Source organism: Hemiscyllium ocellatum, chromosome 12, assembly GCF_020745735.1.
Source record: "Hemiscyllium ocellatum isolate sHemOce1 chromosome 12, sHemOce1.pat.X.cur, whole genome shotgun sequence".
Classification (NCBI taxonomy): domain Eukaryota; kingdom Metazoa; phylum Chordata; class Chondrichthyes; order Orectolobiformes; family Hemiscylliidae; genus Hemiscyllium; species Hemiscyllium ocellatum.
In genome coordinates, this window is record NC_083412.1 from 39,400,406 (window position 1) to 39,424,410 (window position 24,005).

At 38.9% G+C, this 24,005-nt stretch overlaps 1 protein-coding gene across 2 annotated transcripts in view; it reads left to right on the top strand.

The window, feature by feature from the left end:
• The window catches only part of tab3 (TGF-beta activated kinase 1 (MAP3K7) binding protein 3), a 128,890-nt gene that overhangs the window by 61,114 nt on the left and 43,771 nt on the right, over positions 1 to 24,005 (top strand). For both annotated transcript variants that reach the window (XM_060833520.1, XM_060833521.1), the window contains exons 2-3: positions 17,957 to 18,152; positions 22,340 to 23,855. In XM_060833520.1, the coding sequence (XP_060689503.1) occupies positions 18,051 to 18,152; positions 22,340 to 23,855 (1,618 nt within the window). In that variant the 5' untranslated portion in view covers positions 17,957 to 18,050. The remainder of the gene's footprint in view (positions 1 to 17,956; positions 18,153 to 22,339; positions 23,856 to 24,005) is intronic.

Here is a 24,005-nt window from a genome sequence, read left to right on the forward strand (position 1 = left end):
GCTCTCCAAATTTCTCCTAAAGGTTCTGGACATCACTAACGCATGTGATAATATCAAAAAGTCAACAGCCTTTGAAGAGTGCCAGCAAGAAACTTGTGTTTCAAAATAATGGCTCATTACTTTGCAGTTGCAGTCCCTTTTTGTAAAATGTTTGAAGTGGTCTGTGTGGCTGGTTTTGTTGGATGCTTTTGGCTATTAATCAGCATACTTGCTTTTACCATGAGGTTGGTGAGTTATTATCCATGAATTATTCATTATCCACATTTCGTAATCACTCTTTAAAACTTTGCAGTTTTTGTTTTGCTTGCAATTTTGGGAAATAATTCCCCTGCACCCCACAAATGTTAAAATGATGTATTTTAAAAGCTTACAATTATAGTCAGAAGACGGAGCCTGGAATGCTGCAGTGTACCTGTGTAAAAAAATGTTGAAGTGCCTTGGCTGTCGAGTTTAATTTGGATTTTTTGGAAAAGATTGTCTGTTCCTCATGTCTCTGCAAATTTTACAATCAGGAAATGAGATTTATGATTCAAGGTCACATAAGTTCTTCAAGGGGTTTCAATAGTTTGTTTTGATGTGGATTAAACAGCAAATTAGAAGGAGAAAATTGCCAGTAAGTTGTTTTTTTTCCAAGTTCACGAAATTGTACCTCCTAACGTCTCAAAACATTTCTAATTAAAGTAATTTGATTGTGAAAATCTTATCACTTTTTAGAAATTATTTCTAGACTACACTGAACTTAAAGCACAGGTTTACTCTGTGCAGTCGTTTAAACCTGTCAAAGGACATTGACCACTGTTGACTCTTGCTTTCTATTAGTTGGCAAATATTTTCTAATCACCCTATTCAAAGATGTAATTACACATCTGTGGAATAGGTGGGACTTGAACCTTGGCCTCCCAGTTCAAAGGTAGATACACTACCACTGCACTACAAGGCTGAAAGGTAGCAGTTGTACTCTGGTAAAATTCTTGCCTTCTTGAGCACGGTGTGTACATTGTGTTCAGTGAATATTGGAATTCTCCCATTCTGAGGTCATGTTGATGGGTTGCAGCTGTCAAAGGCATCACAGAATCTTCTATTCAGAGTTAAGAACTTGAAAAATGTCAAGGGGATCACCATCATCCCAGGACCTAATAAAGCACATGCAATCTGCCTTAATGACTACTGCCCAGTCTCTTTGAACACCATAAGCTTTGAAAGGTAGGTCATGGCTCACATCAGTTCTAGTTTTCCAGCCTGCCTTGATCCCTTGCAAATTGTCTACCAAAGTATCAGGTCCACAGCGGACTCTTATTTCCCATGTCCGTACTTATCCCTGGAACATCTGGACAACAAGGACACCTATATCAGGCTCCTGCTCATCGACTACAGCTCTGTCTTCACCACTGTTATCCCCTCCAGACTGATCTCAAAACTCTGATAAAGGTCTTGGCTCCACCTTCTGCAAATGAATCCTCGCTTCCTGATGCATAGATGTAATTGGTGAAGATAGGCAACTGCACCTCCTCCATGATAACTCTCAGTATGGGACCCCCCCACCCCAGGATGCATTCTCAGCCCCCTACTGTACTCCCTGTATACCATGACTGTGTTGCCAAGTTCCGAACAAATTATCTAGATGTTTGCTGATGACACCAATATGGTAGGGCGGTTATCAAATGAATCAGAATACATTAAGGAGGAAGCAGGCTTGGTGACTTAGTGCATTGAGAGCAACCTCTCTCTCAATGTTGACAAAGCTAAAGAACTTTTAATTGCCTTCAGGAAAAAAGGAGACCAACACACCTGCCATCTATGTCAACAGAGTGGTGTTTGAGAGGATTGAGAGTGTCAGGTTCCAAGGAGTCACACTAGCTGACAACCTGTCCTGGACTTTCCACATAGATGTGACGGTCGAGAAGGTATCACAACGCCTCCTGTTCATCAGGTGGCTCAGGAAGTGTGGCATGCACATAAGGACCCTCACCACCTTTTACAGATGCACCATAGAAATCATTCTATCTGGGTGCATAACAACCTGGTACTGCAACTGCTTTGCCCAGGATCATAAGAAATGACAGAAGGGTTTGCGGTGTAGGTTTGCTCGCTGAGCTGTAGGTTTGATATCCAGACGTTTCATTATCTGGCTCGGTAACATCATCAGTGGCGACCTCCAAGAGTAGCGAAGCTGTTATATCCTGCTTTCTATTTATATGTTTGTCCTCGGTGGGATTCCTGCTGTTTGTTGTTATGCCATTTTTTGTTTGTTTTCTGAGGGGTTGATAGATGGTATCTAGATCTGTGTGTTTGTTTATGGCATTGTGGTTGGAGTGCCAGACCTCTAGGAATTTTCTGGCATGTCTTTGCTTAGCATGTCCCAGGATAGATGTGTTGTCCCAGTCGAAGTGGTGGTTTTGATGAACAGTGCTGTTATGTTGAATGAGATCACAGGCATAAAGTTCACCAAGGAGGAAGAAACTGACAACAAGCTCGCATTCCTGGGCGTCACAGTCGAAAGAACGGACAACCGAGAACTACAAACCTGTGTATACAGAAAACTGACAAACATTGACCAAATACTTAACTACAGCAGCAACCATCCCAACACACACAAACGAAGCTGTATCAGAACACTATTCCAACGAGCCACCTCACACTGCAGCACAGATGAACTTCGGAATACAGAGGAGAACCACCTATACGACGTATTCAAGAAGAATGGATACTCAAAAATACAGTCCGCGGATTCCTCAAGAACAAACCACGACAAGCAGACCAGACACAGCCCGAAACCCTAACCACCTTACCATACATCAAAGAAGTTTCAGAAACGACAGCCAGACTACTAAGACCCCTCGGAATCCTAGTAGCACGCAAACCCACCAAGACTCTCAAACAAAAACTAACAAAGTTAAAAGACCCAGTACAACCAATGGACAAAACCAACGTCGTCTACAAAATTCCATGCAAAGACTGCCACAAACACTACGTAGGACAAGCAGGGAGGAAGTTAGCCACCAGGATACACGAACACCAGCTAAACACAAAACGACACGACCCTCTCTCCCTCGTAGCCCTACACATGGAGGGAAAAAAAACACCATTTCAACTGGGACAACACATCTATCCTGGGACAGGCTAAGCAAAGACATGCCAGAGAATTCCTAGAGGCCTAGCACTCCAACCACTGTGCCATAAACAAACACATAGATCTAGATACCATCTATCAACCCCTCCAGAAAATGAACAGGAAATGGCATCACCACAAACCCCAGGAACCCCATCCAGGACAAACATAAATAGAAAGCAGGAGACAACAGCTTCGCTTCACTTGGAGGTCGCCACTGATGATGTTACCTAGCCAGGTAATGAAATGTCTGGATATCAAACCTACAGCTCAGCAAGCAAACCTACACCCTAAACCTCCACCTGAGCTACAAACCTTCACAAACCTTGCAAAAAGGATAGAAGGTTGTGTGCACACCCCAGGCCATCACAGAAGCCAACATCCCATCCATGGACTCCATTTACAAGTCTCGCTGCTACGAAAAGGCTGCCAATATTATTAAAGACTCATCCCACCCCAGCAATGCTCTCCTCTTCTGTCAAGCAGAAGATACAGAAGCTGAACACATGTACCAGCAGGCTCAAGAACAGCTGATCCCCTGCCCTTATTAGACCAAATAGACTCTCTAACTTCAAATAAAGCTGATCTTGTTAACGTTGATCTTGCCTCGCCTATGTCCTGTGCAGTGCAACCTTATGCCTCACTTTATACCAAGTATTTCCCATCCTATGATCTATATGTTTTTGCTTACTATGATCTGCCCGTACTGCTCTCAAACAAAGCTTTTCACTGTACTTAGATACACGTGACAATAGATCAAATTGTATCAAATGTGCTTGCTTTTTCGTCATTTTATTTTGGCTAATTTGTAGTATGCAACAAATAGGTAGAATTGAAGATCACAAATTCTGGAATTGTTTTGCACAAGATTATGATATTTGAATGAAAAATGCATTATTCGCTACCTATTTTACATTGCAACACAGGATTTTTCAGGATTTTTAACTGTAAAAGTGAGTGGATGTGATACAGTGCTTTATTTTGAGGAAATATCTTTCAACACTGCTGGTCACTTGACCGTACATGCTATTTTTGCTGAGCATTCAGGCTTCTAAAAACCGTGCTGTGCTATATTCAGGATGATTGTGAAACTTGGAGAATGGATGGAAAAGAAGGAAGGAAATGTGAATATAGTCCAGCATGCAATGACCATGCAAGCTCACAACCAGGGCTGCTTCCTCCAGTTGCGGAATGAAGCAAAACAGCTTTTTATGGAGAAATGCAACTACTCTTGTAAACTACATGATGAAACTGATACTAAAATCATTTTGAAAATGATCAGTGTATAAATCAAAGCTTGATAACCAATCAGGATTTGGACCAAAAAGAAAGAACCAGGAGATTTAGATTTGATTTTATTTTCATCTTTAATGAGAGTAGTCATTGAAAGATCCCGAGAGTGCAAATACCTTGGTGAATGTTTTATAGACTGTGAATGCATTTCAGAGAGCCCACTGTCTGAAAGCAACAGTGTGCTTGAGCAGACTACAAGTTGATGAATGATTTCAATACAGATTTTAAATTATCTTTTTAATCAGTCAGTAGATGAGATTTGATAGTAACTTGTCAGACAGCTTCCAAACAAGAGATAGGTTTGGCAAGGAAGTGACGAAACTGTACCTCATGCTATCGTCAGAAACGTAGACAATTTAGTGAATGGGTTGAATGCCAACAACTTGAGATATGCAAATTGCACTGCACCGATTGGCGAGCAGCAGTGGCACACCAAGGAATTGTAAACAAAGTAACTGTGAGGTTTGTGGGACATGGAATAAGAATGAATGTGAAGAAGACTAAAACAATAGTGATGAATAGACGCTTAACCCTAAATATAAAAATGGAAGTAAATTGATAAGTCATGGAGCAAATAAAAATCTTCACATATCTTGAGCAGATTGTCAAATCCAAAGAAAAGTTGAGATTGCTAGCAACAGCTTTGTCAGCATGGAGGGCATGTTAACCTCAAAGAAATTGGATCCAAATCTTAGAAAGAGAATGCTGAGATATTGCATTTTGTCATCTGTGTCAAATGCCTTTGAAACAGCCAGAGCATGTTGATCTGTTGAATGCTGTCAGGATGTGAATGTAAAAGCAGGTATTCCTCCTAACCAATACAATGACTAATGAATTGCTGGAGAAAAGAGGAGAAAAATTACATTACATTAAAGATAGAAAAGCAATTTTGGCCGTATCATTAGATGAGATGACCGAGACGATTATTGGAAGGAAATATGGACAGAAAGCATAGGTAAGGGAAGCAGAGGAGAAAATGGATGATGGATATTTTACATTATGTGGAATGCCTAAGGGTGGCATGGAGCAGACAGAGGTGAAGATCTGAAGCAGTTAACATTTTAGGAAGGTGATGACATTAATTAATGAATAAAAATGTTAGAAACTAAATAAAGAAAATTAAACATTAAAAAACAATTGATGAAAAATAACTATCTTTGGCAAGAATGCATTTTGTGCATCATGTTGTATTCCACTGTTGAGCAAAATATGAGAGAAATGCTCGAGTCTTTTATAAAGCTGCTGACTTGAATCATACGCAATCAGATTTGTTTTTGTTTTTGAAAAGGGATGTGAACAGTTACTGTTACACTCTGGCATATAAAACTTACTGTAACATGCAAATATGTGCTTGTCTCTTGACTAGTTAGTATACTTTAGTCCAGGTTTGAGTTACGGAGCTGACTCATGCTACACAGCGGTGCCTGGTTCTCTTTTGGAACTGCAAAGTGAGTCCATAAAATCGGGACAATTCCATAGATCCTGAAGTTGAAATAGAACAGTTAGCTTACATTGATACAAAATAATGCACTCATTGTATTTACATCTTGCAACTCTTGATTAACTGAGACGAGTAACTGTTAGCCACGATTCTGATATTTTTTATATCAGTTTTGTCCACCCTTTAACAAGTCGATCTTTTAAAAACAAATTAATGCATATTTTTCATATTTTGCAGAGCCAATTGTTTTTTGTATTTAGTTATAATTACTTTAGTCAAAAATCTCACAACACCAGTTTATAGTCCAACAGGTTTATTTGAAATCACAAGCTTTCAGAGTGACACTCCTTTTCGGGTGCATTGGTGAAGGAACGTCACACAGAAAGCTTGTGATTTCAAATAAACCTGTTAGACTATAACCTGGTATTGTGTTATTCTTGACTTTGTTCAATACTGGCACCTCCACTTTATAATTTCAAGGTGAGTCTTGGTTATATTATTGCCTGTGAAAGCTTGTATTAAAGGAAAGGGCTATTCTATTCTGTGCTGTTCAAATAAATATGTATATTGACTCTACTATGCAGCATGAGTCTAAAAATAGTGCAGTGGCAGGAAACAGTTTTTCAGTGTGCATTTTTGTATGCAGGGATTTAAACTTCTGTATGATTCAAGATTGTTTGCAAGCAGTTGTCAGTTACTGGCCTCCTACTGTTGTGATTAGTAACAATTTGTACCACAGAGTGAGAGCTGTTGCTTAGTGATAAAGTTACTGGATTATAAACCCAGGCTTATAAACCCAAACATGAGTTTGAATTCCACCATGATGGTGAAATTTGTATACAGTAAAATCTGGGAAAAAAAGCTAGTCTAAACAGTGATCATGCAACCACTGTTGATTGTCATGAAAAGAAACATTTGGTCTATTAATATTCTTTTGGGAAGAGAATCTGCCTTCCTTACCTGGTCTGGCCTACATACATGTGACTCCAGACCGACAACAGTGCAGTTGTCTGCACTTGAGCAATTCGGGATGAGCAATGAATGATGGCCTAGCATCCATATCCCAAGAATGAATTGTTAAAAGTAAGTGTAGAAGTGAAACATGTTTACAAATAACATGCTTGTATGAAGGGGAAGAGCTATTCTCTTCTATTCTATTCTATTCTATTCTATTCTATTCTGTGCTCTTAAAAGAAGTAAGTATACTAACTTTACTGTGCAGCATGAATCTAAAAATAGTGCAGTGGCCTGGAACAGTTTTTCCGCATTCATTTTTGTAACACACAAAGTATTCTTCGTCATGCTTCTCAACCTGTATGCATCCTTTGGGCTGACTACACTACTTTCCTCGAATGCCTCTCTAATGCCATTCACTGGATTAGGATTGCACTGGCTTTGTTCCATTCTTGCCTAATTGTTGACAGATAACTGCCTGGCTTTTGTTCCTGCTATCTCTTATCTCTGTTTCCATGGATCTATCCTCTGACCCTCCATTGTCTTTCTCATCAGCTGGTGACCTCAGAAAACTCCCCTCAGTTTCCACATGTATACCTCATGACATCCAACTCTGCCTCACCACTGCAAATTCCCTTTTTTTTCTATTCACGTGCTGAAGGAATGTTCTCATGTGTGACAAATTCAGTGTTAGATGCAGATGTATGCAGAACCAGAAACAAACTGTATAGACTATATGTATTTATAAAAATGTTATAGACATGCAGCAGGCAAGGAAATATTAAAACAAGGGCTGATTCGCAAAGTTTTAATAATTTGTCCTTTCACAACATGTGAGTGTTGTTGGCAAGGCTCATCATGAATTGCTCAGAAGAAGCTGGTGACTCACCAGCATCTTGAATGCTGCAAACTCTGTGATGTAGGTACACCGACAGTACTGTTAGAAGTGGAGCTCTAGATTTGCACCCTGTGAGAATGAAGGAACAGCAATATAGTTCCAAGTCAGGATGATCAGTGACTTGGAGAGGAACTTGCAAGTAGTGTTGTTCCTATACATTATCTGTCCTTGTCCTTCTAAGTTGTTGGAGGTTGCATTTGGACAGTGGTCTCGGTGAGTTGCTGCAATGCATTGTGTAGATGATGCACGCTGCTGCCAGCATTTACTACTGGTGGAGGCAGTGAGTGTTGAAGGTAGTGAATGGCTGCCCTTCAAATATAATGCTCTGCCTTTGACTAGGGTCCTTTAAGTCTTGCTGGAGCTGCACTCATCCAGGCAAGTGGAGATTATTGACACTCCTGACTTATACCTGTAGATGGTGGACATGGTTTAGAGAGTCAGGAAGTCAGTTACTCAAAATAGAATTCGTAGCCTCTGACCTGCTGTTGCATCCACAATATTTCTGTGGTAAGCATTAATGAACATCCATACTTAAAGATAGAAGAAATGTTGTAGGTGAAGAAAGTTGTGCTTAGGATTCTACTCTATGAACTCCTGCAGAAGCTTGAAACAATATAGGACAAAAGAAGCCCACTTCATTGATACTACATTCACCACCTTCAACATTCACACCCTTTACCACTGGTGGCAGTGTGCACCATCTCCAAGATGTACCACAGAAATTCAGCATGGTTCCCTCAACAGCATCTTCCAAACCCACGACCATTATCACAGATAAAGACTAAGGCAGCAGATATAATGGAACATCGCTATCTGTAAGATCCTCTGCAATCCATTCATTACTCTGACTTGAAAATATGTTGTTGTTTCTCCGTTGCTACGGAGTCAAAATCTTGGAAAACCCTCACTGCGTTACTTCTAACTTTCCCCACTGTTGCTTGGAACTTGGAGGTTCATCTGCAGCAGTCACTTCCACACTTGAAGTCAGTGTGGTGTGCAGATCCTCTGCCAGTGCCACAGTGGGAATGTTGTTCCCTTCTGCTAGCACTGTCGGGGTACCTATACCAGATGAACTGTAGTGGCTCAAAAAGGTAGCTCACTTCCATCACCTTAACAGTAATTAGGGATTGGCAGTAAAAATTGGCTCATCCAGTGATGCTCACATCCCCTGAATTAGTAAGTATAAGAAAGAAGACCTAATAAAATTGTGTGGTACAGGAGTAAGCCATTCCACTCATCATGCTTGTTTATTTCCCCTCCAAACTGCAATTCAGTTTAAGCCCACACCTCTGCTTCCTTTACAATAACTCTATCCATTTGACATTTCAAAATGACTGTGAATTCTGCTTCCAGTAGTGTGTTCCAAATCTTAATCCTCTGTAAAAAGCATTTCCCATTTTTGCCACTTATTTCAAATTTATAATCTCTTCTCACTGGTCCATCTGCTCTATCAAACCTCTCGTAACTTTGAACAGTTCCATTAGGTCTTTGCCTAAATGTGCCAGTTTTAAGGAGAATCATCCCAGCTTCTGCAATATCATTTTCTTTATTGGTCAGAGCATTGGGAACAGGAGTTGGGAGGTCATGTTGCGGCTGTACAGGATATTAGTTAGGCCACTTTTGGAATATTGCGTGCAATTCTGGTCTGCCTGCTATAGAAAGGATGTTGTGAAACCTGAAAGGGTTCAGAAAAGATTTACAAGAACGTCACCAGGATTGGAGAATTTGAGCTATAGGGAGAGGTTGTATTAATAGGCCGGGGCTGTTTTCCCTGGAATGTCGGAGGCTGAGGGGTGACCTTATAGAGGTTTACAAAATCATGACTAGCATTGATCGGATAAGTCGGCAAGATCTTTTCCATAGGGTGGGGGAGTCCAGAGTTGTAGGACATACATTTGGGGTGAGAGGGGAAAGATATAAAAGGGATCTAAAGGACACCTTTTTCACACAAAGGGTGCTGCTCGTATGGAATGAACTACCAGAGGAAGTGATGGAGGCTAGCACAAATTACAACATTTAAAAGATGGGTATATGAGTAGGAAGGGTTTAGAGAGATATGGACCAAGTGCTAGCAAATGGAACTAGATTAGGTTAGGATATCTGGTTGGCATGGACAAGTTGGACTGAAGGGTCTGTTTCTGTGCTGTACATCTCTGAGACTCTAAAACTATGGCATAACTGAACTCCCTCACTCTTGGTATTATTTTGTAATACTGCTCTGCATTCTTTCTACACCTTGCTTCAATGCCTGCATAAAAGTAATGTAAGTAACCCTTACAGTAATGCAAAATTCAGAATCTTTTCAACATTTCCTCTGTATAACTTGTATAGCTTTGTATAGAGACCCCTAATAGCTTTAATGCTGTCACCTTATATTATCTAGTTTTTATGGATAAAGATTAGTTCAGTCAGCTACTTGTTCTTTCGTAAAAGTATGAGAGATTTCATATACACCACAACCTCAATTATCTGAATTTCGGATTATCCAAACAATTCCTCAAGGTTCCGTAAAAACGCTATTCATTATCCGAACAATCCATTATCCAAACTCTGTTATCCAAACAAAACCCACCCATCTCGTTTGGATAATCGAGGTTGTCTGTATTTAACTATGGTCATTTTGATAAATCAAGCCTCCTTCAGGACGACCCTCAACACAGTTGCTGAAACTTTTTTCTGACATAGCGATACACTCAAGTAATCCAATACTTGAGGTATTTTGTCAATCAACCTTTGCCAAGACCACTGGATAGGGTTGAGGCAAGTAGATGATTCACTATAATCTTTGAATGTGGATGTCAGTGAAGTTAAACCTGTCCGATAGTTAACTCCTGCTAGATTGCCAACCTGTTTTGCAAGTATCACGTCTTTCCCAACAGACCAGTTTCATACTTGCTGTTCCTTATTGTAAAGGTTGGTATGTAGACCTTTTTAAAAAAATATGCAAACATCTGCTATTGTGAATTTGAAACTGAAGTTTGCCAAAGACGCATTGACATTTCCAAAAGACATAAGATATAGGAACAGAATGAGGCATTTGACCCATTGAGTCTGCTCTGCCATGATATGTTTTTCAACCCCATTCTCCTGCTTTCTCCCTGTAACCTTCGATCTCCTTATTAATCAAGATATCAGTCTTAAATGCTCACCATTATTGGGAAATGAGCAGGCATGCAAATAATTAATTAAAATAAAATAACTCTGACAGTTACTGTTAAACCTAAGATTTTTTTGAATTGTACAATACAAATGTATTGAGACCTACATGTTCTGATTTTGCTGTTTGATGCAGTGCTGTGAGTATAGTCAGATTGCAACTGTTCATAGTAGATTAGCTTTCGTTATCCTGATGTGACGTTTTGCCTAACTTACCTATGGTGGTTATGCTGAGTTTGGAGATTTTGTATTGAATGTTGCCAACACTACCAAATTTGCCTTCTCACTGAAAGCTTTGAACCCTTGATTAAGGTTCACATGCAACTTAAATTAAATCTTTGCTTCCTTTGGACTTGCTTCCCTCTGTCGTTACTCTTGGTTTAACCCCCTTCATCATTGAGGCCATTTCCTCCTTTTGTTGTGAATGTTGACTGAAGGCTCCCACCTAGTGGCAGAAGTTAGAAAGTGCATTGGCAAACATTTCCCATAAAAATACAAAGATACATTTTAAATTTTTTAAAGTTATATTTCTTTGATATTTAACGTAGTTTATGTTGTAAAGTTATTTCAGCTAGAACACATGGTACTATACAATTTATAGTACAGTAATCCCTATATATGTACAGTATTTCATATAGTACATGTTTTTCTGGCAAAAATGTCTGAATAGCATTTATTCTAATAGGGACTGATGATTCACTTAAAATTATGATTGTCAGGAGTACAACCATAACTCGAAGTGAGGACTGCCTATTTATTTGAATAATAGTTATTGCATAAAAATAATCCCTTGACCTTTAACAAAACTATTTTTTCGTATGAGTTGTGTATGGATCCACCCTGGCTTACTACATGCTCGTCACTGAGGCCAATCTCAGCTTGATTCAAATCTACTTGATAGAATATTGGCATAAAACAGCATTGAAGTCGGATGTTCCATTCTTCACTTCTGCGTGAATACTTTTAGTTTTTTTAAGACAGGGTTGGTAGGAGCACTCTAACCAGGCAATTCTGATGGGGAACTGGTGCTGTAATGGTAATGTCAAAAGATGAGTAAACCAGAGACTTGGGCTAATGCTTTGAGTACATAGATTCAAATTCTGTTATGGCGGCTAGTGGAATTTAAGTTCAATTCATAAAATCTGTAATATTGACCTTGTAATACAGGTTGTTCTGTTATAATGCACGTCTCGCCATCACAAATTTGCTGTAATGTGGTTGACAAATTGCAGTCATAAGCGCTGTTTCTAAAATGTGATTTTTCTTTAATGCGGAGTTGCTCAAGCACACACCATCATGTTATAGAAGAACTGACAGTAGTATCATCGATTGTCACAAAGACTCATCTGCTTCACGAATGTCCTTGAGAAATGAAAATCTTTCACCTGTACCTGGTCTGACCTACATGTAACTCCAAATGCGCAGGAATAGTGCTGATTCCTAACTACACTCTGAAGTGGCTCAACAAACTGCTCCATTAAAGAACATTTTAGGATTGACAGCAAAATCTGACTATCCCAACAAAGCCCAGATTCCACGAAAGACTAACACCGGAATAACAGGGTGATGTATTTCAGTCACTCCAAAATGAACCCTTTTCTGATTAAGAAGTTAGTCTTGATAAGTTGACTTTAATACTCATTGCTACAAGATTTTGTTTGAAATAACTTCATTAAATGTTGCAGGTGTTGAGATTTGTTTTTTAGGAGAAATGAAATAGCTTGTCTCTGATAACAATTATAAATATATTTTCAATTGCAAACTTGCCATCTCCATGCTCTTTGCACTTTGACAGCTGTTTCCTTTTTACTAAATTCAACTATGATGTGTTAGGTTTGGTTATGTTTTGTTTGGAATCAACTGATTAAAATGCAGAATTTGTCATTGTTTTGTTTTTCACCTCTGAGAACACTTAAAATTACACTTTGTTGCACTTTTAAGCTAGTTGCTACTAAATAGCAATTTCTGTGGCTTAGTCAGCCGCAAGATGTTGTTCCATTTTTTTCTACTTCCAGTTGTTTACCAATTCATAATTGTAGTCTTAGCTCTCTTTCTCTTTTGGGGTAGAAGTGACCTGTACCAGAAAAACGGATTGCAATAATGTACTGGCAGGGAGATTTGCTAGAGCTGCTCGAGAGGACTGAAACTAGTAAACTGGAACCCAGGGAGACAGTGAGGAAAGAGATCAATCTGAGACTGGTACAGTTGAGAACAGAAGTGAGTCAAACAGTCAGGGCAGGCGGGGACAAGGTAGGACTAATAAATTAAATTGCATTTATTTCAATGCAAGGGGCCAAACAGGGAAGGCAGATGAACTCGGGGCATAGTTAGGAACATGGGACTGGGATATCATAGCAATTACAGAAACATGGCTCAGGGATGGACAGGACTGGCAGTTGAATGCTCCAGGATACAAATGCTACAGGAAGGACAGAAAGGGAGGCAAGAGAGGAGGGGGAGAGTGACGTTTTTGCTAAGGGAGGATATTCCTGGAAATACATCCAGGGAAGTTATTTGGTGAAACTGAGAAATAAGAAAGGGATAGTCACCTTATTAGGATTGTATTATAGTCCCCCTAATAGTCAGAGGGAAATTGAGAAACAAATTTGTAAGGAGATCTCAGTTATCTGTAAGAATAATAGGGTAGTTATAGTAGAGGATTTTAACTTTACAAACATAGACTGGGACTGCCATAATGTTAAGGGTTTAGATGGAGAGGAATTTGTTAAGTGCGTACAAGAAAATTTTCTGATTCAGTATGTGGATGTACCTCCTAGAGAAGGTGCAAAACTTGACCTACTGTTGGGAAATAAGGCAGGGCAGGTGACTGAGGTGTCAGTGGGGGTGCACTTTGGGGTCAGTGACCATAATTCCATTAGATTTAAAATAATGATGGAAAAGGATAGACCAGATCTAAAAGTTTAAGTTCTAAATTGGAGAAAGGCAAAGAGCTTTTAACAGCTGATTGGGGACAAATGTTCGCAGGTAAAGGGACGGCTGGAAAATGGGAAGCCTTTAGAAATGAGATAACGAGAGTCCAGAGAAAGTATATTCCTGTCAGGGTGAAAGGGAAGGTTGGTAGATATAGGGAATGCTGGATGATTAAAGGAATTGAGGGTTTGGTTAAGAAAAAGGAGGAAACATATGTAAGGTACAGACAGGATGGATCGAGTGAATCCTTTGAAGAGTATAAAGGCAGTAGGAGTATACTTAAGAGGGAAATCAGGAGAGCAAAACGGGGATATGAGATAGCTTTGGCAAATAGAATTAAGGAGAATCCAAAGGGTTTTTACTAATATATTAAGGACAAAAGGGTAACTAGGGAGAGAATAGGGCCCCTCAAAGATCAGCAAGCTGGCCTTTGTGTGGAGCTGCAGAAGATGGGGGAGATACTAACGAGTATTTTGCATCAGTATTTACTGTGGAAAAGGATATGGAAGATATAGAATGTAGGGAAATAGATGGTGATATCTTGCAAAATGTCCAGATTGCAGAGGAGGAAGTGCTGGATGTCTTGAAACAATTAAAGGTGAGAAGGAAAAGATATAAAAGAGACCTAAGGGGCAACCTTTTCACGCAGAGGGTGGTACATGTATAGAATGAGCTGCCAGAGGATGTGGTGGAGGCTGGTACAATTGCAACATTTAAGAGGCATTTGGATGGGTATATGAATAGGAAGGGTTTGGAGGGATATGGGTCAAGTGCTGGCAGGTGGGACTAGATTGGGTTGGGATATCTGGTTGACATGGACGGGTCGGACCGAAGGGTCTGTTTTCATGCTGTACATCTCTGACTCTGCTAGTTGGCAATTAAAAGAAAATTTGCTTGTTAAATCCAGTTCTGAAATTTAAAAAAAAATTCTTGACAAGATGAGACTTTGTCTGTGGCAAAGTGGAACTGTGAGATTATCATTTGTGAACATTTCCATAACACATTAATAAAAATTGCAGTAAAATGAATCTGATTAGTTCAACTTATACTTTAGTGTAACTTAACTGCATGCATCAGCAAGACTCTTGTGAACTTATCCCCATTGTGCCTGATTCTGGGCAGCATACTCTTACAAATAAGTTGGAGGCTTCAGACATTGACTAGAATGGTTACAGGGCTGAGGGATTGCAGTTAGAGTAGATGGATGGACTACAGAAGCTGGCCTTGCTGTCCTTCAAGCAGCGGTGATGAGAAGCTGGAGTGGATTCTCCTGTCATCAGAGATGAATGTTGATTAACTTGACTCTTTATGACAAAATACAAATTTGGTCAAAGTTTTTCACCCTTGCACTCATCAGGAGAATTTCTGCGAATACCAGTTTATGGAAAAAATAACATTTATTCTGCATGAGAATGTTGATTGATTGGGAAGTGAACTCTAGTGGCTTGACAAGCAGATTTTTCTTTTAAGTGCCAACTAGCCAGAAAGAGAGAGCTAATTCAATCAAAGAATAGTTAGGGGTCACTTCTGTGTAATGATCAAATCTTGATTTGCATATATGATTGCAATTATTACATAGGAAGGAGCTGTTGAAATTGTACATCAGGCACTGGCTTTGTACTGTTCTCAGCTGACCTGTGATGGCGTGATTCTGTTCTTCTCAAAAAATAAAATTGCTTGATGATTGGAAACTTCTCCATTTAGATCTGTCCTTTTTTGCCTCCACATACTGGGGTCCAGTTTATAGGCACTGAGATTGGCTTTCAGAAATCCTTTGTATCTGAATTTTGAAAATCCACTGGTATTGTTTCCTGTCCTCAATTGACTGTAGAATATCAACTTCCATGTGTCGGAGCCCTTCATTCAGTCCCAGTGGACAACCCAGCAAAGCTGAACTGTGAGCCTACTCTTGATACTTAGCATGTGGCATTTTGCAAGAAATGTGTTAGGAATTTTGTTCTGCTCCTTGATCTTGCAGGTTGATTTTAAACCATGAAAAGGGATTTCCTGTAGTTGGTTTATATTGCATTGTTAGCTTGTCCATGACTCTTTGATAGAAAACCACTGGATAGGAGACATTTATGTTTGTTTTGAGACAAATCCCATTCCCTTTCTAAAGCCTACGGTGAGATTTAATATTGCAATTCATTATTCTGAAGTACAGAAAAAGCAACTCCTTCCAGAAGATTTGATAACCAGAGGGCACAAAGTCGAGCTCATGGGTGAAAGAGCCAGAGGCAACATGAGAAATAACTTGTTTTGAACAACAACTTGGTAGGGTTCAGAATGTACCACTTGCTGCAGTGGTGGATGCAGATTAAATTACAGCTTTTAAAAGGCATTTCATAAACACTTGGAGGAAAGAACTGATGCAGGTAATATGAGCCAAATGGTAACCTCTATACTGTACCATACTTGCTGATTCTGTAATCATCAGATCTATTCCCTACTGATATTTTGATAACGGAGAAACATGAGTGACATTTTACTGATAAATATTGTTCAGTCTCTATAGTGTTTGATCATTTTGTTGCTGCATTTGAATAAATGTATTATAAAATGTTTAAGTGACAATTAAAATATTGTTTTGCCCCAAAGTCAGTATTGAAATAGATGCAGTTAAAGTTGGTTTAAAGATATCACAGATGAAGCATGAGCTGAATATATTTTCTGATTGTTGATTGATACAGCATTAGTAAATGCACTCAGCGCTATAGTTGATCAATTCTATACTCTAGCTTCTTCTTAGATATATCTTAAATATTGTCACCATTTGGTTTTATCCTTCTAGAAGCCTTTATTGAATAGCTGTTTGCATACAACAACTATGGGGTGAGATCTAAGCTTTGGATTGTTGGGCATAGTGACACTGAAGAAGCTCCTATCCTCGTGGAATTCCCATAAATACAAGTTGATATAGTAAACGTATGAGAAAGACCAGAGAATGCTGATGTGTTATATGTTTTTTTAGATAACATTATTTCTAGCTGTTGCAACATCACTATAGTATTTTACTTAAAATGAAAGGTTAATTGGGACACCACATATAGAGGAACCTTGATGTTCCAAAGGACACGTGGAGAGTGTTTCGTTCGGTTAATCGAATTCCTGATAATCAAATGTCGAATAACATAGTTTAGCCAAGCATCAGGACCTTGCGATCTTGCAGGATAATCCGATATTGGGACAATCGAATGCCAGATAATTGAGTAATTGAAGTTCCTCTGTACATAGTCAGTTTCTTTTCTTGCTCAATTCTTATAGAAAACATTACTGACAGGGGACTGATTTAAAATTGCTCTTTTGATGTTAAAACATGGCCATCTTGGACCTGGCACCAGCATCAAAAGATGGAATTGAAGTGGGAATGCCCTGTGGTTTATTGATGGTAATATACTTGGAAGAAATTGTTTCACATTGGCTCATTTTACATCGCCTCTGATGGACAAAGTTAGCAGTATGAAGTGCTACCACAGTCAATTTTAAAAATGTCAGCTTTAATATACCCAGGAATTGCTAATCTCATTTTTAAACAACGTGATTTAACTTGTTTGATTTGTGCAGTGAGTATGCATGTAAATGTTTTATATTTATTCAAATTAATAGGGTTAGCAGAAAGTGAAGATGTTTTTCTGATTGTACTGCTGTAATTGCACTGAATCATCATGTTGTTTTGCAGAGTATTTCTAAAATGAGTGAACCCCTTTATAACTAATAATTAACTAAGAAGCATGGCTTTCATAATGAGTTTCAAAATTAATTTGCTGGATTACATAATTGGCCTTTTGCTGTGGTTCAACTCCTTGGATCTGTCTAGGTATTCCATCTTTTATTTCCTGAAATGCTTCCATTTAGCACAAGTTGTGCTATATATTTTACATGCATCAGTCTGCATTGTTGTTCAAAGCTTAAAATTCCATGCTATGGGATTTTTTAAATGACATAACAGTAACTGAACTCCAGCTATAATTTATTATCGTGCATCTAAAAACATCTGATGTGCTTGAATACATGCCTTTTTAGGGGTACTTCTAACTCATGGTGCTTGCATTCTATGAAACCATGATGCTGGAGAAGTTGCAGGCTAGCCTGTTTTTTCCAATTAGCATAAAACTCAGTTGTGTTATCCACTCCTCAAATCTTCACTATATTTTGTCTTTCTCTCTCTGAACAGAAAATGCCAGAAGGGTCGGAGGACTGTAGGCACTGGCAGGCCCATTGACATCCATCCCCTGTAACTGTTCCAGTATATACATCCAATCCTGGCAATGGCGCAGGGCATCCAGCAAATAGATATTCAGGTTTTGCATGATCTCCGGCAGCGCTTCCCTGAGATCCCAGAAGGAGTGGTGTCTCAGTGCATGCAGCAGGTACTGTTTAAAATGGGACCCATAAGCTGCTAAATACATTTTAGTTTTGGAACAATAGCAAAATCATAGCTTGATGTAGTCGTAGTTTCTTTGTACTACTTTAAATTATTGTATCGATGGTAATTCATGATGATGTTAAGTGGAAGCTTTTATTGACGTAAAGGGGTTATTGTAACTAACTCAATGACTTCCAACTCTGGCCTTGATAATCTTTGATTAATGGGTAAAGTTGTTTAAATTATTTATCTGTTATTTAATTGTGTGATATTGTAACCAGACACATTGTCTCCATTCTGCCTGTCTCCAGGCATTATAACTTAGAATACATTGAAAATAACAAAATATTTGGAACGAATATGGAAGTTTATATACCTAAAATGACAATCAGCAAAACAGATTCAATAAAATAAAGCTAAAGACAGTATATCTGTATTTGGAAAAATGAAGCGTGTATTTGACATGTAAAGAAAACCTGAACGGACAAGTTCAGCTTCGTGTGATATATTATTTTTGCAGTATATGAGTAGTTAAGGTTAGAGCCAAAATTTAAGAAGTAGCAGCATTTCATAAAATATTTTACAAAAACACTTAAGGGATTGTTTTCTATTTCTGACAACCCATTATCAACAATTTTAAAGACCACTTTGTAAGGACACTAATATTATCAGGACTTCAGATAAACATCATCTGCGCGAGAAGAATCAATATTATTAATAAAAATGGAAAACCTAGGAAACGCTCAGCTTTAGCAGCACCTGTAAAGAAATGAAATTAATGATCAGGTCAATGAATGTTTGTTGGAACTGGAAAATGTTAAGAAATGTATAAGATTTTGAACAAGTACAGAAGCAGGAAAAAAGCCCAAAGGTAGGAGTAATTGACAAAAAGATTATGATGAAAAATTCAATGGTAATATGGCAAGCAAAACGAAAGATCTGTCTTGGGCTATATGTGGAAAAAGCAAAATCATAACGGACAGCTACCGTCCAAGCCAGTACATATCCAGGAATGTACATCTTTTGTTGTTGAAGGAGCCAAGGAAGCAAAACTGATTTGATTATCACCATGAAGAAGTTACTAGGCACAAGTGTAGTTCTCCACAAATGACAAAAGATGTCAGTGTTGTACAACTGTCTCCTCAGTTGGACATTCATGAAGGGCAAACATAATGTAGTCAAATATATTACAACATTTTAAGAAGAAAGATGTCGAGTAAAAACTCAGCAGTAAAATGATTGAACAAGTTCACAAATTTGTCAAAGATAGTTTGACTTTTTATGATCGTGCCAATATATATGCAGCATACAGTAGATCTCCAAATAGTGTTGGAAATATTTCACACAAAGGATAATTAATTTAATGAAAAGTCATTAGAATTGAAAGCAGAAAATGGAAACAAATAGATTTTGTTTTCACTTTAAGGAAAAGCCTGACGATGAATAAGAAGCTAATTTCATTTGAAGCATAATATTTATTTGGTTGAAGTGGGGGGCTGCTGCAAAGAATGGTAAATATTTTCTGGAGCCATGAGGAATGTAACGTTTGGGACTTTATTTCTGATTTATACCCCAACTAATTGTAAGCATGTCACAGTTCCTCATAACATAAAAACATTAAGGACAAAGGATGGAGCATGAATATTTGTAAAATGATTTAAGAACTTAGAATATAGGAAAAGGAGCAGAGGTAGTCCATTTTGCCCTTCAAATTTGCTCTGCCAATAAATAATAGCTGGCTGATCTAATTGTGGCCTAATTATGGTGCGGGGGAGGGGCAGTGGTGGTGGGGTCTGTCTACTGATTGGAATCATATATAGCGTGTGGTAAGATAACTGCGGTTGTTAGAAGTCAATTATCTGAGCTTCAGGACACCTCTTAAGGAATTCCTCAGCATTGTAACCTGGGCCCTACCACCTTCAACTGCTCCAATCAAAGATCAGAAGTGGGGAAGTTCACTGATGATTGCAGAATTTTTTAGCTCCATTTGTGACTCCTCAGATACAGTATCAGTTCATGTCCAAATGTGGCAAGCTCTGGACAATATCCAGGTATTGGACTGTCAAGTGACCAGTAATATTTGTATTACATAATTGCCAGGTAATGACTATCTCCAACAAGAGAGAATTTAACTACTGCCCCGTTCAATAGCATCACTAAATTTTCCCATGTGAACATCCTGGGAGTGTGTAAAGTGAACTAGACTAACCATATAAATGTAGTGGCTGCAAGAGCAGATCAGAGTCCAGGAATCCTGCAGTGAGTAACTCACCTCCTATCTCCCTAATGCTGTCCACTATCTCTCGGACAAAAGTTAGGAGCGTAAGGGAATACTCTTCGATTATCTGAATGACAGCAGCAACAACAGCACTCAAGCTTGTTTTGCTTCATATCAAGAAACACTGACTTTCAGGAGCAGCAGTGTGTTCCATCCACAAGATGCACTGCAGCAACTCACCAAACCTCTTTTGATAGCACCTACCATACATGCTACCATCTAGAAGGACATGTGCAACAGATGTATGCGAACACCACTATTTACAAGTTCCATCCAAGCCACTCCCCATCTGATTTGGAAATATATTGCTGTTCCTTCAGTGTTGGTGGATGTGGATGTGCCCACAACAAATGGACTTCAGTAATTCAGCCAGTAGCATCCACATATCATGAATGAATAAAGAAATTCCACAGTGTAATGTACTCAAGAAAACTTCCAATATCATACTGAATGGTGTCTGATTTGTACATGGAATCACATCTACCAGGGTTTGAATGAAAACTGTCCATGTTAATTTTTCTTTGTCTTTTTTCTGTGGTAATTATGATGATCCATTATTCTAGAATAGTTGGAATTTAAGTTGCTAAAAATGACATTGCATCCTTCTGAAGTTTGTTTGAATTGTCTGTATATCTTGCCACCTTGGTAACCCTGAATAACAGATCATGATATGCTGTACAGTACACTGATACATGGCATGGACAAAATATAGAGCATGAAGTTTATAAATTTTGATTTGTGGATAGCCAATTTTTTTTTATTGAATAGTAATTAATCAGGAAAAAAGTTAATAGTGTTTTGTATATTATAATATCAACCTGGATAATTGTGATAGTCAAAACATTGCTGTTCTGATTTGCTGGTCAGTATAAAATTTGAGCTGTTTGATACAGTAGTTTAAGGGTTGTATTAGATTTTCTTCAAACCTGAGTTTTTGTCGTTTGAACATGCTCCAGAGTGGATATGAACTAGTGCTCCATTTCCCATTTCCATTCCTTTTGCAGAGATGGCACTTCCCAATGGTGCAGTGAAGCATGCACCCCCATGGTAAGGTATTTGAACAGCATAGAATAAATTGATATTTGACTCCTCCTTTAATTTAGCTGATCTTAGTCAGTAAATTTATCTGGTCACTACTTTAACGAGAGGAGAAAAATGTATTCCAAATTATTCGCTAATTTTCCCATTCTGCCAATTATATGGCTAGTGTAGGACTTTACTGTAATACCACTTTTCCTCTGACACCTGACCCATATCCATTGAAAAGTTCACTTTCAAGCATAGTTTATATTAGAAGTGAAGAATAAGTTTCAGAACAAGGTACCAAGGGTAGCCAGCATTTACTGTATTTGCCTCAGACATATCCTTTAAAAAAAACAAGGTTTAAAAAGCACAGAAAATGCATGAAGTGCAAAGTTAATGTCTATTTCAGATTTTTTTGAATGTCCCTATATTCTGAGGGTATTGGTAAACTGGGATTTAAAGCTATTCACAGCAATAAGTAGTGTGAGCACAGTGTAGCCCAGAGTAGAGTATGCAAAATGGCTTTTGTTTTTCCTGTTTGATCTGTATTTTGACTCCAAATGGCTAGGCTATTGAAAATACATCCTCAAAAGTTTGCTTCTTATTTCTCAATTCTTAGAAGTTTAGTATTTGTCACAATTTAAAATAACTTGTCACTTCCTTGCTAATTAGCAAAATAGAATAGCTGGTACCACCTCTTCCTTATCATGGCATTGTATAGTACTTGTAATAACTTCAGTGATTTTAAACTTTATTATATTATTTGATCAATATTTTACTCTTGTACATTGGATTCATATTAGAATTTGAATGTTTGAAACTGTACATGTGTTACTTTTAAGCTGCAGCAGAACAAAAATAACTTATTTTTAATTTCTCTTTAAATTAAGAATAACAGTAATCTGGAAGCCTGTTGTTTGGCACTTGCCCAAGAAAGCAGCAAATACCTTTATGGGGAGTACCACAGCCCTGATGACGCCAGAATGAGCAGAAACCACATGCTGCAGATTAATCTGGGTATCCAGCCTCCAGCAACATACCAGGCAGGGGATGGTGGTCAACTCAATGGGGGTCGAACGCTGGTCCACAGCACAAGTGATGGCCACATTGATCCTCAGCGTGGAGGTGGTAAACCACTTGTGCGACTTATACAGGAGCCACATTCTGCCCCTGCAATTGTAGCTAATCCATCTGGATACAATCCTTTCTTTGTAAATGACCAGGGACGGAATACAGGTACGCCTCCCCCACAGTCTCAACAGCCAACGTCCCTTCAACCAAGCATGAACACATCACCTATGCAAGGTCTTTCTCCAACATATCAGCCCATATCTCGGTACACCATGAACCCTATTACCGTAACCTTGTCACAGAATGTGCCATCTGGTCAGACTACTCCTACTGCTTTGCACATACATGGTGGTCCATCACAGATGCAGAATACTCCCTATGGGATTGGTAATTCTATTTACATTAGGCCAGCATCTGGACGACAGACTCCTCAGAACACAGCTTGGACTTCTAGCCAGTGTCCTCTTCCACAGTATAATCATCATCCTCCACCTGTTTATCAACCACAGCAGACCTATCAACCTTCTCAGTATTCTCCGAAGCAGCCTCAGCTTCCTCAGCAGGCATTTCGATCGCCACCTCCATCACAGTTCAGCTCGCCATACAGTTCTCCCCAGCATCAAGTGCAAGCAAACCAACAAGGTCATCAGACTTCACATGTCTTCATGCCTATTAGTTCTCCCACAATGACGCACCTTCCGTACCAGCCTCCACAGAATTATCCACAGCAAGGCAGTCAATCACTGTCCTACATCCCTTATTCAGTATCTGGAATCTCCAAAGGTCCTATGAAAAATCAAATAGAAATCAAATTGGAAACACCCCAAAGACCTGGTGTCAACATTACTCGAAGTTCGTCCCCCGTAAGTAATCAACCTGCTTTACGGAATCAGCCTACGCTGTATATTGCCACCAATTCACCTTCTAGCTCACCATCAAGAGGAATGTCTGGACAGATGAGCGTTGTTCAACCACAGCCAGTGTATACCGTACCACCCACATATATTCATCATCAACCATCACGACCTAGGTCTACAACTGCTGGCAGTACCCAAGTGAACTCTCCTCGTGTAGTTGTAACTCAGCCAAATACTAAATATACTTTCAAAATTACAGTTTCCCCAAATAGACCACCTTCAATTTCAAGAGGTGTAGCATCACCTACTTTTGAACCTGGGAGCATCTTGAATTTAGTTGACTGCCACGGAGAGCATCCAGGAGCCCCAGAACCCATACAACCAATATCAGCAGTAACAGGATCTAGTGTCAATAAACGAAATGAGGAGCAGCGGAGAAAATCGAGTTCTGGGTCAGATGACTATGCTTATACTCAAGGTATTGTACGCTTTTGCAAAACGTAGGCATTTTTATTCATTGTATTGCAAGGGCACAGGTTAAGTTTTGAATTGTCTCATGCAATTTACACCGTGTGTGTGAGATAGGCAATGTTTTTCAAGGTATTTTGGATATGTGCTGCAACTTGAT